The sequence below is a fragment of the Triturus cristatus genome, chromosome 6, assembly GCF_964204655.1.
Source record: "Triturus cristatus chromosome 6, aTriCri1.1, whole genome shotgun sequence".
Taxonomy (NCBI): domain Eukaryota; kingdom Metazoa; phylum Chordata; class Amphibia; order Caudata; family Salamandridae; genus Triturus; species Triturus cristatus.
The window spans coordinates 1226303577-1226329652 of record NC_140589.1 but is presented as its reverse complement, the minus strand read 5'-3'; the positions used below and the strand labels follow the sequence as shown (position 1 = coordinate 1226329652).

The 26076-nt window shown below is 44.6% G+C and overlaps 1 protein-coding gene across 2 annotated transcripts in view; it reads right to left on the bottom strand.

The window, feature by feature from the left end:
• The window catches only part of RSPH3 (radial spoke head 3), a 141980-nt gene extending 133240 nt beyond the window's left edge, over positions 1–8740 (bottom strand). The window contains exon 1 of one of the 2 annotated variants that reach the window (XM_085612147.1): positions 8603–8740. Coding sequence is in view for 1 of the 2 variants with exons in the window: in XM_085612146.1 (XP_085468272.1) it covers positions 5020–5138 (119 nt within the window). In the remaining variant the exon portion in view is untranslated. Of the gene's footprint in view, positions 1–5019; positions 5288–8602 lie in introns of those variants that run through there. The other variant, XM_085612146.1, reaches the window with a different exon arrangement.
• Between the last annotated feature and the right edge of the window lie 17336 nt (positions 8741–26076).

Genomic DNA, 26076 nt, shown 5'->3' with positions numbered 1-26076 from the left:
AATTACACATTTTTCAATTTTTCAAATTCTGAGACCAGTTTGCTGTCAAGTCATTTAAAGGTAAGAGATTCATATGACATAGATTGAGCAGTCGTCGAGTTCCATGTTCTAAATTCCAAAATAAATATTTCTGTGAGATTCTCTGTGTTTGTCCTGGCTATTATCTTTAGTCTCTCTTTAAACTTACAAAATGTAATAGCTCTATTATAGCTAATCTTGCCACTTAAGGTTTTTTTTTGTTGATAATCAAGTTTATTGATTTTAAAAACGAACCACAAATTTACATTGGCAGCAAAATCAAGCACAATATCTGGATAAAGTACAGCCGTATTGGGGACGACAGAGACTTGTGAATCATTCTTTAGGGTAAATTCATGCATGAGGTTATCATGAATCATAAAAACACACACACCCCTCAGGATAATAGGTTGAACCATTTACCCTATATCTTTTCGAAGAGTTCAGTGCAGCCCCGCGCTTCAAAGAGGGGTTCCACTTGAGTTCCTGCACCAGTCCACCCCCCGTCTCCACCTCCGCATTGTAGGGGTTTGGCCAGGGACCAGAGTGCCGCTATATCTCGCTTCGCCACCACTGTCCCAAGGAAGCGCTTGTCGGCCCGAGAGCCGTCCAGGCCATCAAACACGCCTAGAAGCAGACGCAATGGGTCATGGGGAACCGTCCACACCAGGGTCTGCGTAAGTTCTAGTTCCACACCCGCCCAGAATGGTGCAAGGACTGGACATTGTCAGATCATATGATAAAAATCCGCTGGGGCGTGGTTGCAGCGCGTGCAGGCTGGGGAGGGCCACTGAAAGTTTTTTAAAAAGATTTAAGTTCTAATGGCGGGAGAGTAATCACTGATTCTTCTTGTACACAAAAACGTTTTAGTGCCAAAGAGAAATTTGATTTTATGAACCAAAATACAAACAAACTTTAATTCTGTCTAATTATCACAAGCACTGAGAAGTTATGTTAAAAACATCCTGACATTTCCCTTCATATCATCAGGATGAACACAGGCATTGGCCCAAGAGTTTCATCAATACATAACCTGAGTGTGATGTGAAAAAAAGTATGTCGCTTATTTGGGTGAACATTAAAGAAAAGGAAATTAAGCACATTTGAAAAAGCAATATTTTAAAAAGATCTCTGATGCAGGGGTGCTCAAAAGTACTCGGGTACTGAAAAGGATCTGTTTCAAAACACTCAGATCTCACTCATCATGTGATGAGTGTGCCTTGGTATCGCTGGCTATTTCTGTTCATTCTTGATTGCCCTGAACCTGTCAGCGAGTGTGCACTGTGAATGCCCAGGTTTTAACCCACACTGGGAATCCCCCCAAAAATTCAAGACACCCAGTGCGACCAGTGACAACAGTGACACTTGCCACAAAGGTCAATATGTCTTTAGGCAGTGACACAGCAAACAAGGGGACGCTCCATTTGTCTACCCCCACCACAACATTACCATAAAACAGGAGTGCCACCTTCTGTACCAAACATAGAATTTGACTCAATCTTTCTCCTCCTCTTGCATGATAGGTAAAAAGCAACCTATAGTGGTTGCCAATGGCTAAAATTTATGTTAGCATTTCACCTGTTACTTTTTGTTCTGCTCAGGGAGTAAACCTACCTGGAATGGTTAGGGCCAGTTGTGGGTCATACCTGCTGTGCTACAGCAATCGAGCTGTGCATTACTGATGTTCATGCATGCCGACCTTTGGGAACATGTGGCTTATTTTGTTTACCCCCCTGGTTAAGAGTTGCATGGTGCTAGCAAGGTAGAAACTCTGCAGGTAGAATTTACATTTCTGTGATGTAACACCACACTAGAACTGTGCAATTGTGAGTTAAACCCCATGGAATAGAAAATAACTGTTTGGTATCTCATTTCCCAGTCGTAATGTTCACACAGAATTCCCAAATCCACATGGTGATTATGCTCTGCCTAGCTCGTAATCTAAGTCTACAACAGGAATGTTAGCATGTTAATCCAGGTTTTTAGTGTTTCAGTGAAGAAAATAAACTTGCAAAATGCTGGAATTTGGGCTTGGGTAGTCAAAAGAGGCTATTCCACCCATCACGTTTTGCAGTGCTTAATCTGAGCCAGTGGTTTCCGGTGCTCGCCATTGCACTTACTTGTCAACACCGGCACCTGTGACAGTCTGCCGCAAGGTGGTGGTGTCTAGCTAATTTAGAGATGATCACAGGATCTGGTAATGATTAATTCAATATACATAAAAAATGACTCTCACCTGCCAGCCAAGACTTTCTTATAACTTTGGAGGTCTGAAATTGCCCGAATTGTCACACTTGTAGGAGTGTGATGGTTAGCAGTTGTGTTCTTACGATCATTGGCAGCATGGCACAGGTATGTGTGGTGCAAGCTGCAGTGGCCTCCTGACGAAAGCCCTGGCACTTATTGTTTTACAAATTAAGCACTGGCTTTTTCTTCTTCCAACATGCAAAGCAAGGCGCTTCACCCCAGGAGGCGCTCTTCTAAGTCACCTCCGAGAAACACAAGTTCTGCCACCATATCCACAGTTTCATTCCATCACAAAACAGAGAAGCATTGGCATAGCCAATAGGTCTCGCCTTTGGGAACTTATAAGTATTTAGTTATGCAGCACAATATCCTTGGTGCAACAACATCAACTGTTGCATGGCTAAACACTTGTAAGGTCCCAAAGGTGAGACCTATTGGCTATGCCAATGCTTGTTATCTCTACTTTTCTCACTTGGAAAGCTTCAGGTGCTTTCTTAAATGTGGGAGAAACACTTGACCGTAGAACAAATGTGTCTTCCTGGGCAACTATTAAGTAGAATTTGTATTAGATATTAGATATGCCAATGCTTGTTCAATATGCTTCTACCTTCAGAACCCAAATTGTATATCAGAAGTGCTTTTTTCTTTGTAGAAGTGAACGTTTCTCCATCAGTGGCTTCTAAATAAGCTTCACTGCCTTCTTTCCACTGTTGCCAATGTCTAGTACTTGGAGAAATGGTTGTGGACCTAATACTCTCTCCATGAGGTGATCTTACATGGGTGGGTTGCTGCCACACCGCCTGTAGGATAAATAGAGGCCAAAAATAATTACAACTCTATCACAGACGTTGTGTACCTGTTGCTAGTGATGTTGGCAAATACCAAATTGTCCAAACAACATGCATTACTAGGTGGAGGCTTCATACTGTGCTTGAATACGGGTGTGCCTGTCATTGACAGTTAATGCAAGCTAACTCTTTAACTTTGCCCAAAAACACAAAATTCACAGGAGTGCCTGCCACCGTATTAGTGCAGGCCTTCCCAATTGAAAATGTCCCCCGGGGATCATACTGATGATGACTAACACTGTCCCAAGATGGCTGCCACGTTGCACAAGCAGTGCGTGTGTTTCTACAGTGAGTAGAACATTCTTTGGGATGGTTCCTAATCTTCGAAAATAGCCTTAGAGAGGCGTGCGCGAGCGTTTGAATGCGCTCGTCGGGACAATTTTCAGTCAAGAAATGGCCACTGAGCACACACGCGTATGCGCGTGTCTTGAAGCCAGTTGAACAATTGGCACGTTGGAGCGCTGGTCACACTGCGCTCACCCACCTGGAGACAGCACAGTCACCGGCCGGTGGAGCAGTCGGCGCGTCGGTGCACTGGTGATGCTACGCTCGCCCACCTGGAGGCAGCGTGATTGCTGGGGACGCGGCACATAGGTCAAAAGACTCCCAGATGCCCAGCACTGCCGGTAGCACAGCCGGCCAAAAGCCCCCCGATGGGGTGCTAGACCCCTTGCACAGTGGGACAGAAAGGCCAAGAAAATGTAGACGCCTAATTTGACAGCCGTTCGTCACCACTGAAAGGAAGTTCAGGACACTGCAAGCGCAAGCCTTTATTTGCCTGTCAACTCCAACTCCCCGGCAGCAACTGCCACACAGAACCGCCAACTGAATTCTACAAAGAAACCTATAATAAACCGACCCCACCATTCCAAGCACCAGTCCAGCCCAGTTCACATCCCAACACCCTCTTCTGCCAAATAAAACCCACTGAAATAACCTGGAAGGCGAAGGAGAGTGTGGACATGGCACTGTGATGAATGCAAAACCATCCCTGGAGTAGTGTGCGTGTGGAATGTATACCGAAAAAACTAAACAGCAAACCTCCACAACCGTCCACGCACTGCATGCAGACCCCACGCACCACATCTCCGAAGTGAAATTTAAAAGTGACTGAAGGTAATCTAAGACCTAACAAGGCACATGTGTGTAGGGAGGCTGGGCGCACCACTCCTGCTTTCAACAGGCTGCTCAGGAGTAAACCACAGAAAAACACACTTAGCAACAGTAAGGCAAAAAAGCAGATATCATGAAGCAACATTCCAGTCATTGTGCTCGTTTGTAAAGATAAACAAGCATTGGCCGCGCGGCCGTGAAATTAACGCCGCGCGGCCATGAAAGAGAAAGTGAGCCACACGGGGTAACATGGAAGCGGGGGGGGGCGGTGAGTGCTGAAGCAACACAGGGAACGGTGAGGGGGTGTATGTGAGAAGCAACATGCAGGCTGGCAAATGGTGTGCACTTTCGCGGCCGCTTTGATGTTCTCAGTGGCCGTGCGGCTCACTGTAAACATCAAAGCAGCCGCGAAAGTGATCACGCAGGGTGACAAATGGTGCACATGCACTGTAGCTGGAGGCCTGAAAAGCCACTAGTCTGCACTTCCAAAACCCGCTTACTAAAACTCTCGCCAGAGCAACGCTAAAGCGCTGGCTCAGGCGAGACCTAAAAAACCTCTCCCAGAAATAACAAAAAATGCTTGCATATCGCTCAGGACACAATGCTAATATCCCATTTGAGCAAAACAGATCTCCTCTCTAAGAAAGGCGGTGGTGGGGGAAGGGGTATTAAATAATGTAAATACAAACCACGACAGATATAAGACTGGAGCTCTCCTTAACAAACACAGAGAACCCTCCACCCCACATCCATGTCGAAGTCACCCTGCTACTATGAGAGCCCCAACACTCACGTGGTTAATGGGATGCCGCGGTACTTGCTGCGGTTGGGCAGCACTCGAGGTCGGCTGCAGAAGGTGTAGGTCCCGCTGCCAGACGTAACCTCCTTCTGCGTCTGAAGTACCGACGTCATGATGAGGCTGAGTCGCGGGGTGCGAGAGTAGGTGCGGGGGTGCCGGGAGACTGGGTCGAGGGGGGCTGTGTCCTCACACTGCTTCCCCCTGCGCTTTGCCTCGAGGGGGTACTACTGCCTGCGCGCGCAGATCAGCGGTGGCCTCTGAGCGTCTCGTGCTCTGCGGTTGCCAAGTTACAGAGTTCGTTCCTTGACAACCGTCTCCAATGTAAACTAATCCTATGTCTGAGACCGGCACTTTCGACTCCACCCACTTTCACCCTTGGTAGTCAGTCATCAGTGGAAGCGGTCTCCATGGCGAAATGTACGCTTGCATCGGTAATTTCACATTTGCCTACTTGAGAGAGTCGAGTAGCACCAATGCGAACTAACCATAAACAGATTGGAAATAGTGCTGATACGGCCAGAACAGCAAACCTTCTAAGGCACCAGGTTCGAGTCCCTGCTCGGCTCAACATTCTGTGATAATGGACGAATCGCTTAATACCCTAAGGCCTCAAAAATGACCTGGTGTAATGTAATTGGATGCTCATTTAAAACACGCTAATGCCCTAGAGCCAGCTTCGCGCTCCAGGAAACAAAAAAAAGATTATTTAATAGACTGCTAGGCACCCCTTGTTTTTAAAAATGTAGTATAGTAAGTGCAACAAGCATTTGCAATGCAATAGGTTTCACAATTGCGAAATGTTGATCTATTGCAGAGGTCTTCAAACTTTTGTAGGTTGAGACCCCCAGCTGAATTTTTTTAGATGTCGCCCCACCCCCCACCACCACGTGACAGAAATTTTTGGAATCTGGTACACTACATAATCGACCGCCACCTGCATTTCCCAGGCCATATCCAGCAAATAATGTTCAACACCATAAGAGTGTTTAGTAAACTGCAGGTTTGTGAGTGGGTGTGGTTAAATAACAAGAGCGTTTTACACAGCTCAAAAATAATAAAGATAAAATGTGCGCAAATTGTTTTTACTAGGATGCTTTATTTTACACAAGTCATAGATTGATAATAACACCACCAACATTAATGTGACAGGTGTGCCTATTTTTCGCCACAGAGACGGTCAATCTGTGGATGGATTTTTGCTACTGCCATCCTCAGGCTGTGCTCCACTTCCACTAATTTTACAGTGTATAATATCTGCGAAATGCTCTAATTTCTCATATGTGAGGGCCCGTTTTGATCTAAAAACACGTTATGGTTGTTGCATGAAACAAACGCATTTCTCTGCAAATAGTAATAGACTTTCCCACATCAATCACATTCAAAAGAAATTAAAAAACGGTATTCACAAGAATCTGTTTAGGAATTTTCCAGGCCATCAGGGCAAAAACAGAGCTGTCTCTATCAAGGGGCCCCCTGAAAGGCTGGATTGCAGTGCATGTAAATGTGTACTTTTGTACTTTGGGACGAAAACGTCATGGGGCACGACATGCCCATACTTGTTTACTGGGGCGCAACTAGACCCGAACTTCAGGGGGGGGGCTAACACTCCCAGCCAGGGCCGGCCATAGCACTGGTCGCACACAGTGCAACAGTATTTTTGGCACCCCCTCCCCCATTTCCTCCTTCTCCATGAATTCCCACACTACCACTCACCTAGAGTGCACCTCATTCTCTATAGCACCTTTCTGGCAAACATTTCATTTTTTTATAGCACTAATCATAGTTTACTCAGACTCAGTTCTTTGATCTGCATGGTACACATTCTTTGTAGCGGGCACATTATCCCTCTGCGCTGTGTGGGTAGCTGGAGTGCCCATGTGAGTGCACAGTGAGCGAAGCATCAGTTTGAGAGTGAAGTGAGAGGAGTGACAAGGTGAGTGAGGTGACCATATGAATTTGGGTGCGGATGTAAGTGCAGAGTGGGACGGATGAATGTATGGTTAGTGATGGGCTTATCTGAGTGAGATTGCAGATTGAGAAGTGAGAGGGACAGGTGAGTGAAGTGTCACATGAGTGCAGGTTGAGTAGTGTGCTTGTGTGACTGCAGGGTGAGGTATAGGGCGAACAGCGCAAGTGCATTGTGAGTGCAGAGCGATCACTGTGAGTGCAGGTTGAGCAGGTGAATGCTGTGAGTGCATGGGGATCAGTGTGAGGGCATTGTGATCGCTGTGAGTGCAGGGTGAGCATGAAAGTGAAGGGCGACAATGAGGAGAGTTATCTGAATGCAGGGTGCAGGGTGGATCCTCAGACACTTGAGGTAACTCAGCATGTTATTGATAACGGCGTAGGGTTTCAGATATGTTAAACTATTACTATTATGGCATTAACCAGGGATTGAGGGTGGAGGAAATAAATAATGTGCTGATCTTGCAACAAACTTCCAGTTTTATGATTAGGGTTGCCAGCTCATTATTTTGATGTCCCATGCGGTACACAAATAAGCAGTCACCTAAAGCTGTATTCTCAGTACTTATCTGTGCGTACTTTGAACAGCAAATTTTGTTCTAGGGCTGCCTGAATGATCCTTGACTGATAACTAAAGGGAACAACGACAGAAAAGTCACATTACAAATGAATACAAACTTCTTTATTTATAACCTGTATTTAGTGTCAAGACAAGCAAAGTCTCTTTAAACCACACATGGCTGGCATTTTCTTTTGGCAACTTGAAGCCATTTTAGCCATGTGGACATTTTGCGCCTGCTTGTGTAATTTTAGAAGAAACGTGGTCTCCTTTCTGGGATGAGGAGGGGGTTAAATTCCTGGGGCTGGAATTATTTAGTTGCTGTGGGTGGCAAGGAGTCTCCTCTGCTATGAAACCAAACGCAAAGGAACAGGCAGTCCACAGTGGACTGTCTGTTTGTTCGCTTTTGGTTTTAGCAGAGGAGAGTCCTTGCCTCCCACTGCAGCTAAAGCATTTCAACTGTAGGAATTAGCCAGCTTATTGGAAAAGAGACTGTTAGGGCAGTTTGAGCAAGGGCTCTGTTCTGGAAGTTCATTTCTCCTTCCGTGACTTTGATAGTTTTATCAGAATCAAAGTTTACACAACAGAAGTACCTCCTGCGATTGTCTTTTTTTATGAATTTGTAAAATTCTTCCTGCATGCTATCGACAAATTGTTCTGCTGTGCTCAGCCAGTGATAAGTTGTTTTTATATGTTCTCCAGAAAAAAACATCTCTAAAGCTTGTGTCTCATTGCAGATTACTATGCAGAGGCAATATACCGGACTGTATATCAGTTACACATATCTGGTGTTTGAAATTACTTATGGGTGTACATTCAGTGCCATGATTGCTTTTGTTGTGCCTCCATGTTTTAAAGTTTTACAACGTTACTTTGTTAGTCAGTGATAAGATCTGAAACGGTTAGCTCCTGAAATTAAAAAGAATAGGCACGTCTTGCCCCATCGATTTCCCCTCCCTTCCCCTCCCCCTCCCTCCAACCCTCTGTTTCTGCCGAACACCGGCCAATTCCTCCCCAACCCGCCCCCCACCCCCTTCGAAAAAGCTCTCTTACATTTTGTAGAGTTAATTCCAGCAAAGTCCTTCATACCCAGGCGACGGGAAAACCCAGGAAACAAAGAAGAAAAGGCAGCAAGCAGTGGATTGCTGGAACTTTATGCACGCAAATTTCACGGCACTTCCTGCAATCTCTGCTGATGTCCCATCATTGGTGGGACGTCAGTGGTGACGTTCCTACCTGTTGATTAGCTGCTGCTGCTCCGGCGTTCTCCTATCAAAAATCCCCATTTGAAATGGGTGACAACTTGCGATCGTAGCACAGTACAAGTTAAACAAAGGAAAGATTTTGCAGTGCGCCCCCCCCCTGGGATGGTGTCGGGCCCCACCAGGGGGGGCGGCCCCACAGATTGAAGAACTCTGATCTATTGGCATTGTAACTCACAGTGCCTTTTATTGGTGGGTTTAAAAAACCTGGGTCAAAGTTTGTAAAATGCGAGACCTAATGCATTACTGAGAGTGCAGTTTCCCATGTCAGGAACACCGCGCTCTGTTTCAGCTTTGCTTTTTTTAACTTTAAACTTTAATGCTGCGCTCCCGTGCCCTCCAGTGGCATGGAGGGTACGAGACCCACGTCTGGGCATACCCGTCCCACTCGGGTTGACAATGCAAAAAGAACAATTGATGGACAGGATGCTGAACAATGTCATACATTCACCCCAGAGCAAACACAAAGAGATGATGGACGGAGTGCTGAAACTTTTCAAACACTCACTGTGAGAAGTTGGCCTGATATATGCTGTCCACTAGTTATAGTGGGCACCTTGCATCAGTCCAAACAACCCCTTATGGTGAGAGGTTAAAGACAACCTTTCTTGAAAGCTATCCTAGTGGTAGTTATGGAGAGCAGCCTTCAGGTTAAGTCTTGAAGGAATGTAATGCAGCTTCTTTTACCAGTCTATAATCTCCTGAATAATCAAATGAAAGGACAACCACACCAGGTACATATTTAAAATATATGTATTTAAGATAAAACACACCCCTCGAGTCTCGTAATGAGACTGGAGTTCGAAGTACTTAAGTTACAAGTTAGCAATCAACAGTAATAGCACAAATACATGTTTGGCCCTAGGGGAGTACCAAACCATATACCAAAAAAGTGGTATAAGAACCACGACTGAGCTAGACATAAGGCCTAGAGCCTGTAGAAGTGCTTGGACCACAAGGAACCACCCAAGGTAGTGACACAGGGGACCCACGGGGGACGCCTGCAGTGTGAGAACACAGCCGCGAATCGCCGTTAAGTTCTACGAGGAAAGTCGCGGTTGGAAATTTAGAGTTTAAGGACACTTAGAGGATATCTACAAGTGAACCTTTTTGGACTTAGAGGTGTCTAGGGCCAACACCCACAGGAGCACCGGAGTACTCGAGTTACCTCACCCAGGGAAGTCGGGTGCATAGGTGTCAAATGGTGTCGGGTCGCGTCGCTGATTTAAATGGAAGCTGCTCAGGAAGTGCTGCTGCCGTGAAGAGGAGAAGTGTCCGAAGTGATCCAAGCCTGGATCTAGGATGGAAGGAACCTGAAAGCAGAGGGGATAGAGTCTGGGTCACTTACCAGTGACCAAGGGCACGATGGACCAATGCCCACAGATGCTTTAGGTGAGTTGTCGGGTGTCTTGACTCTTCAGCCACGAGGTCCAGGAGGTGCCGATGACAACCAGGAGCTGGATTCAAGCTGCCCACGAAGTCTGTCGAGTGCTGCGGTGTCGGAGACCAGATTGGACCCAACAAGCCTTGGTAACGGCAAGTCACTTGGAATCAGAGAAAGGATGTCGGTTCAGACCAGCAAGGTCTGGGGGACTCACCCAGCGAAGGTAAGTCGGGGCATGTCTGGAGCAACCAGGTAAGCCCAATCAGAAGAGGCTAGCGATCGCGAAGGAACCTCAAGCGGTCGCACTGAAAACTGGCCCACGGGTCACTCGTTGAGTGGAGGCCAGAAATCTTAGGTGCAGGAGATGCTCAAGGCCGGGGCTACTTGGAGCCCAAAGCACAACTTCGAGGAAGACCAGGAAGATGATGGAGCTGCAAAAGATCACGGTGTCCAGGGGTCACGGTTCCACGTCACCCACGTTAGCCACGGGCCTCAACTTTGCTGTGGACTCAGGGTAGCCTCGGGGAAGTCTGGAAATCTACCTCTGGTGATGCAAAGACTTCAGCGTCCGGCGGGAGCTTCAGCAATGCAGACCAGTCAGTTGCTTCTTTGGTGCCTGCCAAGCAGGGGAGTCACTCCTTGACCCCAAGGGAGATATCTTCAGTCTTCTAAGCAAAGTAGAACGTCGAAGATCCAGGATATATATTGCAGAGTTTCGTCCAGGGTAATCTAAAGTCGCAAGGACTGGGTTCCCATATTTATACAAAGTTTGGGGGTTGGACATACTCTAAGGACCCACCTATGGGAGGGTTTGGAAAGAGGGGTGGTTACACCCATTTCCTTTGCCCAGTTTCACGCCAGAGCAGGGGCAGGTAGCCCCTGCAACCGGTTTGAACTGGACTATGCACAGGGACACCAAGTGGGCCCCCAGTGCAGGACTTCAAAGCACCAGAGAGTGCTCCCGCCCAGCCCCAATACACATCTGCCTGTCTGGGGAGGTGGTTACACCTCCTTGGGACAGGAAACCTACTGTCCAGGCCTCCCCTGCCGGAGTTTCGATCAGCAGCGGGAGGTCAGACCCATGTCTGTGGCAGTGGCATCCATTTTGTGAAGCCCAGGCTGTAGAAAGTCTTTACCGGTATGTCTCTCCCTCTAGAAGGGTGGAATGCTACCCCCGCTGCCAGAACTGGCAGGGGTTAGTATTCCAAAGCGTTTGACACCAAACACAACATGTTTCCATGCAGCCATCCCAAAGTTAGCATTTACCGCGAGGTTGTAATGCACTTAAGAGTATATGGTCAGGCTGCACCACAAACAGCATCAGAAGAGATACTTCGAACACTGCAGAGGGGCTCTGCTCATGCAGGGGCACCCTCTCACATAAAAACCAAGCACTCTGCCTTCAGGATTGTTAAGGCCTGCCATAGGAGTGACTTATAGGTTTTATATGTGTGTGCAATGGTAGTGGTATAGGTAGCCTATACCACTGTAAGGGATGCAAGCACCATCTTACCCAGGCTGCAGTAGCAGACCTGTGGTGTCATTTTGTAGTGCTTCCCAGGGGTGGCATAATACATGCTTCAGCCCCTGGTAGGCCTCTGAGGTACCTATGCCCTAGGTACATAGTATACCATATACTAGGGGCTTATAAGGCACTCCAGAATCCAATTACAAAGGTACCTAATGTACATGGAAACCATTTTAGAGAGGAAGCAGCTAGGATGGGGTCCTGATTAGCAGGGCCACAGCCAGACTAAGGCTCGAAAAACAGTGAAACACCAGCAAAAAGTGGGGGTACCCATGTGAAGCAGATCCTACTTTCCTACACTCACTTCCAGTCACAGATCTGGGTTCAATCCATCATCATTCTTTAGCTCACTTTGCCACCCCAGTTCAGACACAGCTATATGCATATCAGTCTTGACCCTGTGCCTCATGGGAACAGTCCAGCCCGAACTGCCAAGCCATGTCTTCCCTGGACCGGAAACAAGCATCCTTGTACCGGTTTTGGGCTAAAAGCGCCAGGACACCTCCGGGTAATTGTCGCGCTTAATAAGTGTCATTAACATAACATAACATAACATGAGCCAGGCTAGCTTGAATCCAGTGGCAAAGTGAGCAAGGGACCCACATCTGGGCATACCCTGCCTACTTAGGGTAAACAAAGCACTCAGATGGTAGGCTGAGGCCAAATCTTATTTTAAAAAGAACTTTGCCTATTTCAACCCAGCCAACAGCTCACATATGTTGGGAAATGGATGTATGTCAATCCAAATCTCTTTGTTGAGACAACAAAGGTCAACACATACCCTCAATTCCTCATTGTGTTTGCAAGCCACTACCAACGGTGATAACCACAGTGAGGCATCAACTGGTTCAATGATGCCCCGTTTACATAACGCATCTAACTCTTTTTCCAGATCCTAACAAATGCTAAAGGGCACATTCCTGAGTTCATGTTTAACTTTCCTTGCTCCCTCTTTTACAATGGTTTTACATTTTTAACTTTGGCCAATTTGCCAGAAAATACACTTGGATATCTATTCATGATCTTTTCTAGGTCTTCATTATCTCTAATGGCTAAAACGTGTTCATAAGTGTCAGACTTCAGAATCAAGTCCCTAGTGAAACCATCTTGGAATATTATGGCTTTTATGGGCTACATAGACTTAGCCTGCTATCCTACGACCTTTAAACTCCAAAATATCAACAATGTATCTACACAAGACAACAGTGCATCCCTTGTATGACACACTTGTATGATCAGTAGGTAATAATGGTCTGTTTGGCCACACTTTGTCAAATAACTGTTATGTAATCATGGATATTCATGAACCAGAATCCACCAGCAATTTTAAGACTTTATCACCCACCATGACTTCCACATATGGATCATTACATGAACTTGGGTCACCCGTCTTTACATCATGAATTTTACCCATGAGGACCATGTTCATCAGGTCTCTCCCAATGGGAAACATTGTTTACATCGCGGTGTTTACACCATAATACCTTTATAACGCGGGTATTACAAGGCAAGTCATTACAATGACTTGTGCTGGATGGCGCTCTAAGCTAAGGAATAGTATGATTTACTATTCCAACACCTTCCCTACTGGAGTTGGAATAGTAAATCATACTATTCCTAAGTCCAGCGCCCTCCAGCGCAAGTCGTTGTAATGACTTGCATTGTAATGCCTGTGTTGTAAAGGTATCGCGGTGTAAACACCACGATGTAACGTTGTATATTCTCTCCCAATATATTCTTCAACACTCTCATCAGTAATACATTTAATTGATGACACCACTCTGGATCTATGACTTTGACAAACTTTTGCAAAATGCCCACGTTTGTTATGTGATTCCCACCATGAAAACACACATCTTGTTGTGAGAAAAATTATTTGAAATTGTCTCCCTGTTTTGAATTCTTTGGAAATTTGATCAATTTATTATTAACTGCTGCCACTGAATCTGAATTCTTACTTTCCAGTTCTTTGTAAAATACTTGGGATGTTTCCATGCTTTTAGCTATCTTGGTCGTAACTTCTAACAAAGATTTTCCCATGGACAATAGTTTTGGTTTGATAGCTTTATCACTTCAATGCTCTATAAAGTGATCTCTCACGAGTTGATCCGCAAAATGTTCAAATTGACATGTAGTTAATAATCTGCTCAGTGCGAATATGAATGCATCTACATTTTCACCTGCATTTTAAACCCTCTTGAAAAATGTATGTCTAACCACTACTAAACTCGGTTGAACATCGAACCTAGTCTGTCATTTTTTTCAGTCTCCTAGTATTCATCTGGCTCATCTTCTCCTTCCTCTACTTCTAAATCCAGTAAATGTTTAAGAACTGCTCTACCCTCAAAACCGAAAGAGTGCAGCAATGGATATTTTTTCTTTCGGGCGAAAATGTAATGCCCCACTAGCACCTGGATATGTCTCAAAGGCATCGAACCATTGTTTCCAATCCACCGGCAGATCCCCTGCTGTTTATAAAAAAATATGAGGAGGAATTACTGCTTGCACTGTCCACAGTACCAGTACAATAACAGTTAAAATATTCACTAGCACAGTTTAACACTTAACTGTTCAATTTGAGAGTTGAAAGTTTATGAACCTGTGTCTATAGAGTTTGTAAATAGGTTGCATTACAACCTGTAAGAAGCTCTTACCCCTTAATTGTGTTCACCCATTTCTACATAGGATTAAAAATTGCTAAGAAAATTGGCAATGAAGCAGAAGAAAATGTATAATTATATATATAAATATTATTTAACATTTCAAAACTGTAGTTTGACGAGTGTAATGCTTGACTGACTGCTGTGTTGTAGTGAGGACCCACTAAGGGTGATTCGAGGTGACTCCAGCTGTGCAAATCAGCATCTGTACACAATGTTTAGGGACGACTCTAATGTCATGTAAATCACAGTTATGCACAGCTTGCTGTGCACATCAGTGTAAGTTCAGCATGTCAACACTTTCGCATACACATGGGCAAATAAATTTAAATACTCATGTGCTGTGCATGTCAGCGAGTCAACAGGCGATCATGTGATGTTGCTGTGCGTGTCAGCATTTTGTCACGCGATACAGCTGCAATAAACAGGTGCCAGACCTCACGCATACAACGGTCACCCAAAATGGCTGCTCAACGTCGTGGACGTCCATCTGATGTTGGCAACAACTAGAGCATCAACCTCTTATGTAGCAGGCAATATCAAAATGGCCACTTGAAGTCTTTAACGCCTGACAACTGAGCTGTGTGTCAACATCTATCTGATGCTGGCAACAACAAGAGCACAAACTTCTTGTGTTGCAGGCAACACCAAAATGGCCGCTTGATGCCAACAACTGTGCTGCGTGTCAATGCAGGTGCATGAGTTCCAAAAATGCCTCAGACAAGAAATGTCCCAGTGTCCCACCAATCTGGTAGAAAATTGCCTCACCAAGATGCTGCTGCCATCACCAAATATTAGCTGGACCCTCTCTTCTTCGAGGGAATTCTGAGGTGCAAAAACATCATTGTGCTTCGGGGAGCACTGAGGCACGTAAGTCCGTGTCAACAGCTCGCCACTCACTCATCGCCAAAAAAGATGTTGTACTTCAAGGGCGCAGTACACCAGAGGTAAGTTCAAGAATTTGATTTACTTAAGCCTGTACATGACTAGCTGCTGGTGGCACACAGAAAACCTCCAACTGCCACACAGATTCAAGACACATTCTAGGTGAAACCTTCTTGTGACAATGCCAAGGTTCCACAAGCCCATGCCTCGTGCACCCACATAGAGCACCCACATATTACATAGATTACTATACACTGCATCTCCCTCTCTGTTAAATAAGAAATGACTGTTTTTTACAAAACATATATGCAATCATAGCTCTTCAATAAGTTTGTGGAGCTCTGATCGCATGTTCAGAACGTGTTGTCAGAAACTGGGGACAGCCAGCAGAAGTGTCCATGATCTGTGTTGGTGATGTAGGAACAACACCACTCCAGGGGTTTTCAATTGTCCTTTAAGACCCAGTCTCTACGTTGACATCAATGCCAGTGATGATCCACCTGTCGGAAATGCAAGGAATCTCGCATAATGGATTTCCCACGACATTGGCAGTCACCATATGTCCTTTGCTGGTAACAACATTGAAAGGGCTCAGAATCGAAGGGAGCATCAGATTCTTGTTTTCTACACTGACGGATAAGCACTCGGTCTCCTCTAGTGAAACAAACGTCTTTTGCATGTTGGAGCTTGTCAGGCATAGGCCTTCATTTTCCTTTTACAATCCAAGTCTTTTACATGAGTTTCTTCCTCAGTACTTGATATGCTGTTGGTCCATTGAGGTAACATGGTTGTCATGGCTCTCCCATCCATAAAGGTTACAGGACTTTCATTTGTGGTCAAGTGAGGGGTCGAACAGGAAGCTTGAAGAGAAGAATTTAAGACAGTTTTAAGGTTGAGCTTTTCCAAAACAGCATTTTGAACAGCTTTCTCAAGAGTACTCATGAAAAGTTCAACAAGGCCATTGGCCTGTGGCCAAAGAGGTGTGCTCTTCTGATGCTTCGCATTAAGAAGACTGCAAAAGTCTCTGAATTCTCGACTGTTGAAAGGTGGGCTATTGTCAGATTTTAAAATTGCAGGAACACCCCATGTTGCAAAGATGCCTTCTAATCTCTCGATGAGTCTTTCTTGAGTTACAGAGGAGAGATTTTCTATCAATGGAAAACAGGAGTATTCATCAATAATCACCATCAGGTGACGTCCATTGTCAAGAGGACTGAAGAGGTCAACTGCAATTCTTTCCCATACATGCTTTGACAACTCCTACTTGTTTTAAGGGAGTTGAGCAGTGTTTGATGAAAGGCAGTTGCATAGATGACGGGCCTTCAATTCTCCTTCGTTGAGACGAGGAAACCAGACTCCATCTCGGAGAGCTCTTTTTGTGGCAACAATTCCACAATGTCTTTCATGGGCTACATCAATTATCTGTTGTCGCAGACTCTCCGGAATAACAATTCTCAAACTTCTTAGGATAATGGCTTCTTGAGTACCGGACAGTTTATCTTTCACATTTTTAAACTTCTGGTATTCACTGTCACTGGTAAGACATCAAGGGTGCTGGTTCCAAGACAGATGTATAATAATGTCTTTTAGTAGCAACATGTCACTATCTTGACTTGTGGCAGTGACAATTTATTCCAACAAAATGGCATCTGGTGTGCTTGATTTAACAGTGAGGTTTATGTAGGTTTCAACCGTTACGGAAGGAGTACCGGGGTACTACAGAGGCATGCTTTAGAAGTAGTCAGCAGGATTTTGATCTTTCCTTGGATGGTGCATGATTGTGTAGTTGTATTCTTATAATCTTAGACCCCATCATTCAATACAAGGAGCTATCTTTGTCTTTGGATTGCCAAAGATGGTCAAGAATGCTTGATGATCTGTCTCAAGCATGAAAGGCTTTCCATATAAGAATATGTGGAAATGTTCACAAGCCCACACCACTGCTAAACTTTCTTTCTTCGGTTGTGAATAAGCATGCTCAGTTTGGGACAAACATCTGCTTGCAAATGCCACAATATCTCTTCGAGCATTTGGGTGTCCACTGTGCTGTGCAAGGATTGCGCCTAACCCGACAGGGTTAGCGTCAACAACAATCTCAGTATGTTACTTTGGATCAAAATATGCCCTTTCAGTAGTGTTCTCAATAGCTTGTTTGATTTGCTTGAAGCTTTGCTTGCATTCATGTGACCAGTGAAATGAAAAATTATTTTTCGTCAAGTCTCCTAATGGAGCACTCATGGTGGCAAAGTCTTGTATATAGCCAGCACAGTGGCTGGCCGTGCCAAGTAATGAACGTAACTTGGAAACATTGTGTGGGGGACTGGCAGTTGACAACGCTTGCACTTTAGCTGGATCGGGTGTCAAACCCCCATGAGAAAATATATGGCTAGAGAATTTTAGATTTGTCTTATGAACACACATTTCTCAGCATTCAAAGGTATACTGCCTCAGCGAGCAAACGACACACTTGCATGAGAGCTTTATCGTGCTCCTTCTGTGTAGCTCCGAAAATCAATATGTCATCACTATAAATGAAACCATTCATGACAGGCTGTATAAGCCAAAATACATTTTGAAAAAGCTCTGCAGCAGATGACACACCGAACCGTAGTCTTTTATAACGGAACAGGCCAATAGGTGTTGAAAAGTTTGTAATGTATCTGCAATTCTCCTCAAGTGCCAACTGATAATCTCCTTTATTCAAATCAAGCTGAGAGACCTTCGCACCATTCAATTGTATTATCTTGTCGGCAATGCGCAGACATGGATATTTTTCTCTTTCAACTGCCTTGTTTACTTGACTCTTATCAATACAGATGCATACAGGTAGTTCACTGTCCTTTTTGGGTGCCACCACTATAGGGGAAACCAACGGCCTTGGACCAGTGGAACTCTCAATGATATCATACTTGAGTAAGGATTCAAGCTAATTTTTAACAGCTTCCTGTTGATGAAATGCAATTTGTCTACGAGCAATAGAACGGATGTCCTCATTAATGTTTAATTGTTAGCTCACTGTTTTGAGTTTTCCTAACCCATGAAATAACAAAGGGAACTGACTTACTATTTCGTGATGACATTTATGTTATAGTTCACCGACATCAGTCCCATTTCAGCAGCTGTACTGAAGCTGAGTAAACAAGCTTCTGACACCACACCTTGAGGTACATGAATGGGTGCTTGTACTTTTGTTTTCTTGTGTTTCATCATTGCCACAAATGAACCTTGACTTTTTTAAGAGCGTCAATGCAGCACATGTATACACTTTAGTTTTCGATGGCGTAAGTCGGGGCAATAGAGGTTCATTGTATTTCTCCTCAGGCATAATGTTTATCATCGCACCACTGTCGATAATACAATGTATTGTGCAACTGCTGACTTTTAGTGCACTCTTCAGATAATGTGTGAATAACTTTGGTGCTTTGTCATGTCGACTTTTCTTTGACCTGTATTTTTCCTCACATGCTGCCATGTGCACGTTTTTCTGAGATAAACATCAACATTGTACAACCATCATCTTCACTTTTACTGGATATTGAGGCTGAAGAACTTTTTGACAAAGATTTTGTTTGGTGTTGATTTGACTCAGCTGGCGTTGTCACTTGGCCCCACGGGAGTGCTTCAACTGTCGCTTCTGAAATGTTTGGGTGGCCATTTTGTCTTCGTGCCATGATGCACATACTTTTTCCTTCACTTTGCAAACTGTTACAAAATGGTTCTCCTTTCCACTGCCTTTGCAAACCTGTCCAATGGTGGGACATTTACATATGCATGGAAACGAAAATCCACCCCGAAGCACAACTTCTTTTTCCATGGAGACATCACTCTGTGCCTTTCTGCCTTGTGCTTTGGCATACTTTTCATATTCATGACTGACTCACTCTTGGCACCTCGATGTCAGCAGCTTGTTGATCAGCATGTTCTACAGCTCTGGCAGCAATGAGAACTCACTCCTGACTAAGAATTTGTCTCAGCATTCATTGTCTGAATGAATCTGACAGGCATCCGTCAATAACTCTGAGGTGTATAGCTTCCTCATCATTACATTCATTGAACTTACAGTGCTTGATGAGTGTGTTCAGTCCCTCAACAAATTTGTCGATGTTTTCAGAAACATTTTGTTATTCTTGACTGAAAATGTATCTTTCGTAATCCAAATTTGGCATTGGATTGAACTTGAGATTCAAGGCTGCTTTTTATTTGACATGTAATTTCATCAGCTCGCTGTATTTTCTTTATGAGTTATTTTACACCTTCACCAGCAAGATTCTTAAGGTATTCGATAATCTTCTTGTTATCTTGTTCTTTTATCGCATCAATGAAATCATCAAACATCTCTACCAAACAGTCCATCTGTCAACAATATTTTGCTTTTTGACGGTATTAAATGGTGGTGGTGGTGGTTTCAGGAAGGCAGTGGCATTGTAACCATTTATGAGATTGGCTGATACTGAAAGTGGAGTTCTCTCTGACCCTGTCTGCGGTCCGCTGGGAGCTGCTTCACCCATTGCATCTCTAAGGCCCTGTGCTCTGCTGGCTTCTCTTGTACAATCTGTAGAACCTTGACCACCCTCTTGGGCTTCACTGAAGCCCCTCACTGCCCTGGAGCCCTTCAGAGTTGTTCTGAGCCCCCACTCAGCAGCTTTGATGGTGTGCCCCTTCGTGTATGGGCTCTGTCAGCACAATCCCAAGAACTCCTTCACCAACTGCTGTGGTATGAAGACTCTCTTTCATCAGTTCTGGAAAGCAGATGACCATTTCATGTATCTGGTTCACTTTGCTTTTAGGCATCTCTTTCTACTGTCTGACAGGGCTGTCTTTAGCGCTGGTGGCGCCCTGTGAGACTATGTTTGTTGGCGCCCCCCACGGGCGCCCCCTACAGGCTGCCTCACTACCACCCTTTAACATTACCCTCTTAATCTCCATAACCAATCTCTCTCAGATGTATTTAATTAGTTATATAGCACCACCTATACCAGTGAAGGGTGTCAAAGCACTTTACATCAAACACACATTACACAGAGACAATCAATCATATGTGTGTAAATTAGTGTGCAGCAAATGTTACATAAGCCAGAATACTACAAGGTGAGTCACATGTCATCCTTACTGGTAGACAGTATAGTTTAGGAGAGCTTAGTCTGGAGAAGCACAGACTCAGACTTTTAAACATAACCACGTGGTTGAGGGTTACATTTAATAACAAGGATTTTTTTTACTGAAATAAACCCTTTTTGAAACATTAGAATAATGAAAGACGGAGGAAAACATCATAATGCTCCAATCTATACCTTACAGTTTGCGTGCAGCTCTCTGATGACAGTTATTAGCTCACTGTTCCATGTTAGAATTTTAACATCTACACTGCTAGTAAGAAAAGGATCTCTCTGACAAAAGCACTGACCTATTTAAACTATATGCACTTTGTGATCTGCATGGTACACATTCTTTGCAGCAGACACATTAACCCTCTGTGCTACCATAAAATGAGTTAAAACTTCAACTTGACAAAACTCCTTCTCTCTTTCCAGGACGAACATTAATCACTGTGTTATCTTGACATTTTAATTTTTGTATGAAAATTGTGGGGGCCAGCAATGCAGCAGCAGGTGCTTTTAAAGCCATAAAATACTTCCAAACGCGGCGCCCCCTGGAAGAGTCAGCACTCGGTGCGGTGGCACCGGTCACACCGCCCTAGAGCCAGCCCTGCTTTCTGACACCTGGTTGATCTCTGCTTTGCAACACTTCTGATCACAGTGTTATTTTGCAATTTACTATCGGTATTTGCTGCTCTTTCAAAACCTGGTTGTATCCACCTTTAACGTTGTCACTCCATTTGATGTATAGCTTTAGGGTGCGTAGTAGCGCAGTGCCTCTTTTTGTGGCCTTACCAGCAGGTTCATGGCCAAAGATGTGTAGAGTTCTTAGTATAGCTTTCTCTATCTTCAAATGCTTCACACTGGCTGGAGTTGCGCTTTAACTCCACATAAGCAAAACATTGATTCAGCATTTCGACCGAGGCACACGTGGCACCCACAAGCAGCTTGCTGGACCATGGCAAACTCTCTGGGAGAGTACTGTCGATCATCGGTTAACTTATCTTGTTGCCTGTTGTAATATCCTCCCCGCCAATGATGGCACCATGCACGAAGCTTAGTATTACACGTCTTTATTCATTTGTGTGTTACTGCGAACTCAACATTCTAAACCTGCAATCAGTTCACTACGCTCTAATACCTAGGTCACAGTTCTACAGAGTCCATCAGAATTCCTAACTCACACAACACTGCCCCTGCTCCAAGCCTAGGACGCTTCCCTGTTTAGGCGGTGAAGCTGGAAGGGTGTTGCTTTGTTTGTTATCCTATTTACAAAGTGATTCTATGTCATGTGTGGTGACCACCAAAGTGTGGTTATCTTGTTCTGGGACGCAGGGCTTAGTAGCTTGATGGATAAAGTTTCAGCAATTGGTGCACAGTTTTATGGTTTTCAGTAAGCTGGAAGCTTTGATAAGATCTACATATCCTTTTACGATATTTTTAATGATCATAGTCAACTAAGTTGGTTACCACACCAGGTTGTCCTTTCTGAGATATTTAGGGCTGGCTTGAAAGCACAGTTGTTACCAGACCCCATGTGATCAACAAAAAAGAGTTTTCAGAATACTTCTGAGGGAGAGGCTTCAGCCCCACACACACATGTTGGACCCCTGAGTGCAGAATTTGATTGGGCTGAAGATGTGTGCTTTCATTGAAAAGAGTGTTTGTATTGCACTTTCGCAACTTGTGGTAAAGCTCATACTCAATATAGTACAAGTGAGTTGGCCATGTTGGCATGCCAGTGATCATTGCTATAGGCCTGATGTGTTAATTATGAAATGTTAAGTTAAAGGCAATAGGCCTGGTGTATTTATTGTGAATAATTTATTTTAACTTCAATCGATTTAAGGCTGGATTGTTATTACTCTGTGAGAAAGCCTGCAGAGAAAGATTTTGGCTTATATGAAATTTCATGTGCTATTGTGGTACGCAGGAGTTTTGGTGCTGGTAACCCCTTCTGACACGCTGTGGACATAGAAGATTTTTTTGTGAGAATCCTTGTTAGTCCCTCTTTGAAGCAATAGTATTTTGCTTTGACAGCTGTCATTTTGTATACATTTGTAATTGTATGACTGTATGCCTGAAGTTGCATTGTAAGAAAGATTACGCTCTAGATGGAAGGCAGAACAATCAAAACATTCAGCCCCAGTGAAGAGATCTAGGTTAAATCCATCATTCTTTTGCTCACCATGCCACCCCAGTTTAGACCTGGCCATATGCAAATCAGTCTTGACCTTGTGCCTCATTGGAACAGTCCAGCCCAAAGTGCCAAGCCAGGTTCTCCCTGGACTGGAAATAAGCATCCTAGGACCAGTTTCGGGGTTTCCCCCCTTATCAGCCAGGATAGCTTGACTCTGGTGGCACAGTAAGTGCAGGACCCACGTCTGGGCATACCGGGCACACTTAGGGCGAGGAAGCAAAAGACACACAATTGATGAACGGAATGCAGAACAAATCAAAACCGTCACCCCCAGTCACAAGATCTCGGTTAAATCCATTATTCTTTTGCTCACCATGCCACCCCAGTTTCGACCTGACCATATGCAAATCAGTCTTGACCCTGAACCTCATGGGAACAGTCCAGCCCAAACTGCCAAGCCAGGTCCTCCCTAGACCGGAAACAAGCATCCTAGGACAGGTTGCTCACTTTGCCACTGGGTTCAAGCTAGCCTGGCTGATGGGGGTTTCACCCTGAAACCGGTCCCAGTATGCTTGTGTCTGGTCGAGGGAGGACCTGGCCTGGCAGCTCGTACTGGACTGTTCCCATGAGGCACAGGGTCAAGACTGATTTGCATATGGCTGGGTCCAAACTGGGGTGGTGAAGTGAACTAAAGAACGATGATGGATCAACCCAGATCTGTGACGGGGGTGAATGTCTGAAAAGTTTCAGCACTACGTCTATCATCTCCTTGTGTTTGCTTTGCTGGCCCTAAGTTGGCAGGGTAGGGCCAGATGTGGATCCCTTGCTCACTTTGCCACTGGATTCAAGCTAGCCTGGCTGATGAGGGGTGTTACCCCAAAACCGTTCCCAGTATGCTTGTTTCCGATCCAGGGAGGACCTGGCCTGGCAGTTCGGGCTGGACTGTTCACATGAGGCACAGGGTCAAGACTGATTTGCATATGATTGGGTCCAAACTGGGGTTGGCGAAGTGAGCTAAAGAACGATGATGGATCAACCCTATCATCTCCTTGTGTTTGCTTTGTTCGCCCTAAGTTGGCTGGGTAGGCCCACACGTGGATCCCTTGCCACTTTGCCACTGAATTCAAGCTAGCTTGGCTGATGAGGGGTGTTACCCCAAAACCGGTCCAGAATGCTTGCTTCCGGTCCAGGGAGGACCTGGCCTGGCAGTTCGGGCTGGACTGTTCCCATGAGGCACAGGGTCAAGACTGATTTGCATAAGATTGGGTCCAAACTGGGGTTGGCGAATTGAGCTAAAGAACGATGATGGATCAACCCAGATCTGTGACTGGGGGTGAGTGTCTGAAAAGTTTCAGCACTCCACCCATCATCTCCTTGTGTTTGCTCAATACAGTAGGCCAGAGTGACAAGCAAACAAGAACTACTACTGGCCTTATTGGTGCATTGTGAAAATTGATACCAGATGCCATTGGTCGGATCTGTTTATTATTAAACATTATGAAAGAGAGTAGGCCTGGCTAATTTATTGTGGAAAGCACTTGTTAAAACCAATAGGCCTCTAAATGTTGAGTGTTATCAAGTAAGGTTACAAGGCGTAGACTTATATTTTGTTCCGTGTAAACTCACAGATTTCCATAGTAGGCAAGGGCTTTAGTGCTGGTCACCGACTTTGACAAATCTTGGGCGTAGGAGGCGTGTCTTATTGTGAAAGTATATGTTAAAGGCAATAGGCTTTTAAGAGTGGAATTTTATTACACTTTGCTAAAACCTGTATGCAGGAATTTTGTTACATACAATCTATCAAATTACCATGGTTGTTATGGGTTTTGATGTTAGTGACACACCCGAACAAACCAATGGGATAGAAGTTTTGCATCATGGTAATCCTTATTCGGGTCTATTAGAAGGGTTTTTGTATTGTTTTGACAACTGTAATTGTGTACATATTTGTAATTTTATTACGGTATACCTGATGGTTGCTTGGTGGGAAAGCTTATACCCAAAAATGTAGGTTTGAAATGGTTCTGGTGACAAGCCTGTGATAACGGTTATAAAAAGTTACAATACAAGCAGTAGACCTTACATATTGATTGTGAAAAGCAAATGTTAAAGGCAATAGGAATGTAAGGGTAGAATGTTATAATTTTCTATTAAAGAGTACAGATATGTATTTTATTACATGTAATCTCGCAGATTATTTCATTAGGCAAGGGATTTGGTGTTTGTTACTCCCTCTGACACTCCATCGGTATAGAGGTTTTGCATTTTGAGAATCCGTGTTAGAATCACTTGGTAAGGTTGATAGTCTTAGCTGGCTGCCAGGATCTTACAATAGAAAAAAGAATTAAATAATACATACTAACCCTGGGCGTAGTTCGCGAAGTAGCACTATGCGAAGCTACGCAAAGTGCATTTTGCACTACGCGAGCTACGCGTAGCACTTCGCGAACTGCGTAGTACCCTGTTCGCACTGTGCAAGATATCGTTTTCAATGATTGCACAGTGCGGACAAGCAACCGGCACTGTGCAATCATTGAAAACGGCATCTTGCACAGTGTGAGCTGTAGTTTTCTGCCGCTCGAGTAGATTTTTACTCGAGCGGCAGCTTTCTCAACGCGGACTGGTAGTTGTTCATCGCGAGCGGTCGCGAGCATACGCGACCACTCGCAATGAGAAACCTGACCTCCTCGCGTTGAGAATCTTGCCAGCAGGTTTATTTTCCACGCTCGCGATCGCCAACTTGATGTTGCTGATCGCGAACGAGGAAAAAGTCTTGCCGGGATGTCATTTTGCTTGCTCGCGGTCGCCAACTTGACATTGAGGACCGCGAGCAAGCAAAAAATGACCGCTGCACTACGCAACACTACGCTACGCGTGTTCACACTGTGCTACGTGCAATTCGCGTAATGCGAAGTAGCGCAGACTTCGCAAACTACGCGAGCGTAGCGTAGTGCTTTGCCCAGGCTTAATCCATCTATATAAATATATATCCATATAGATACATATAGGTACTTTTGGTCAGCCCTCTTCTGCCAATGGTGTGTCTGAGTGTTATTTACACTCTGCTTCAATCCATAACAGCATACTATATGGGTTAATGGTTCAGTCCAAATCAGTCATTGGCTCTCTTGCTCTGTGAATGACATCATGTTCTGATCACTTGTGCATATCCACCAGAAAATGAGTGCGGTGCTGTGTCAGGAATGGTTGGCCAGTCCTTTAGTTTTCAATGTTATCCTTTTATAGTTCTCCTTTCAATTCTTTTCTTCTATTCTTTTTATTTTTATTTTCTTAAGAGGATACCACAGATCCTCAGGCAGTGCTCACAGGCCACTTGCTTGCATTTCATGTCATTGGCAGTGTGCTGCATCCTGTGTGGCTACTTCCTCTCAATCAAGTGCCCATTATGAAATGACATTGTCCATAGCGTATGATTGTTTTACCATTCCAAGATGGCCAACAAATTGGTTCTAAACTTGAAACCCATTCTGAAACTTTAAAAGAGCAATAGACTTTGTGCAATACCCTTCAGGATGACCATCCCCATCTATGTTGAGTTTCTCTATTGCAGG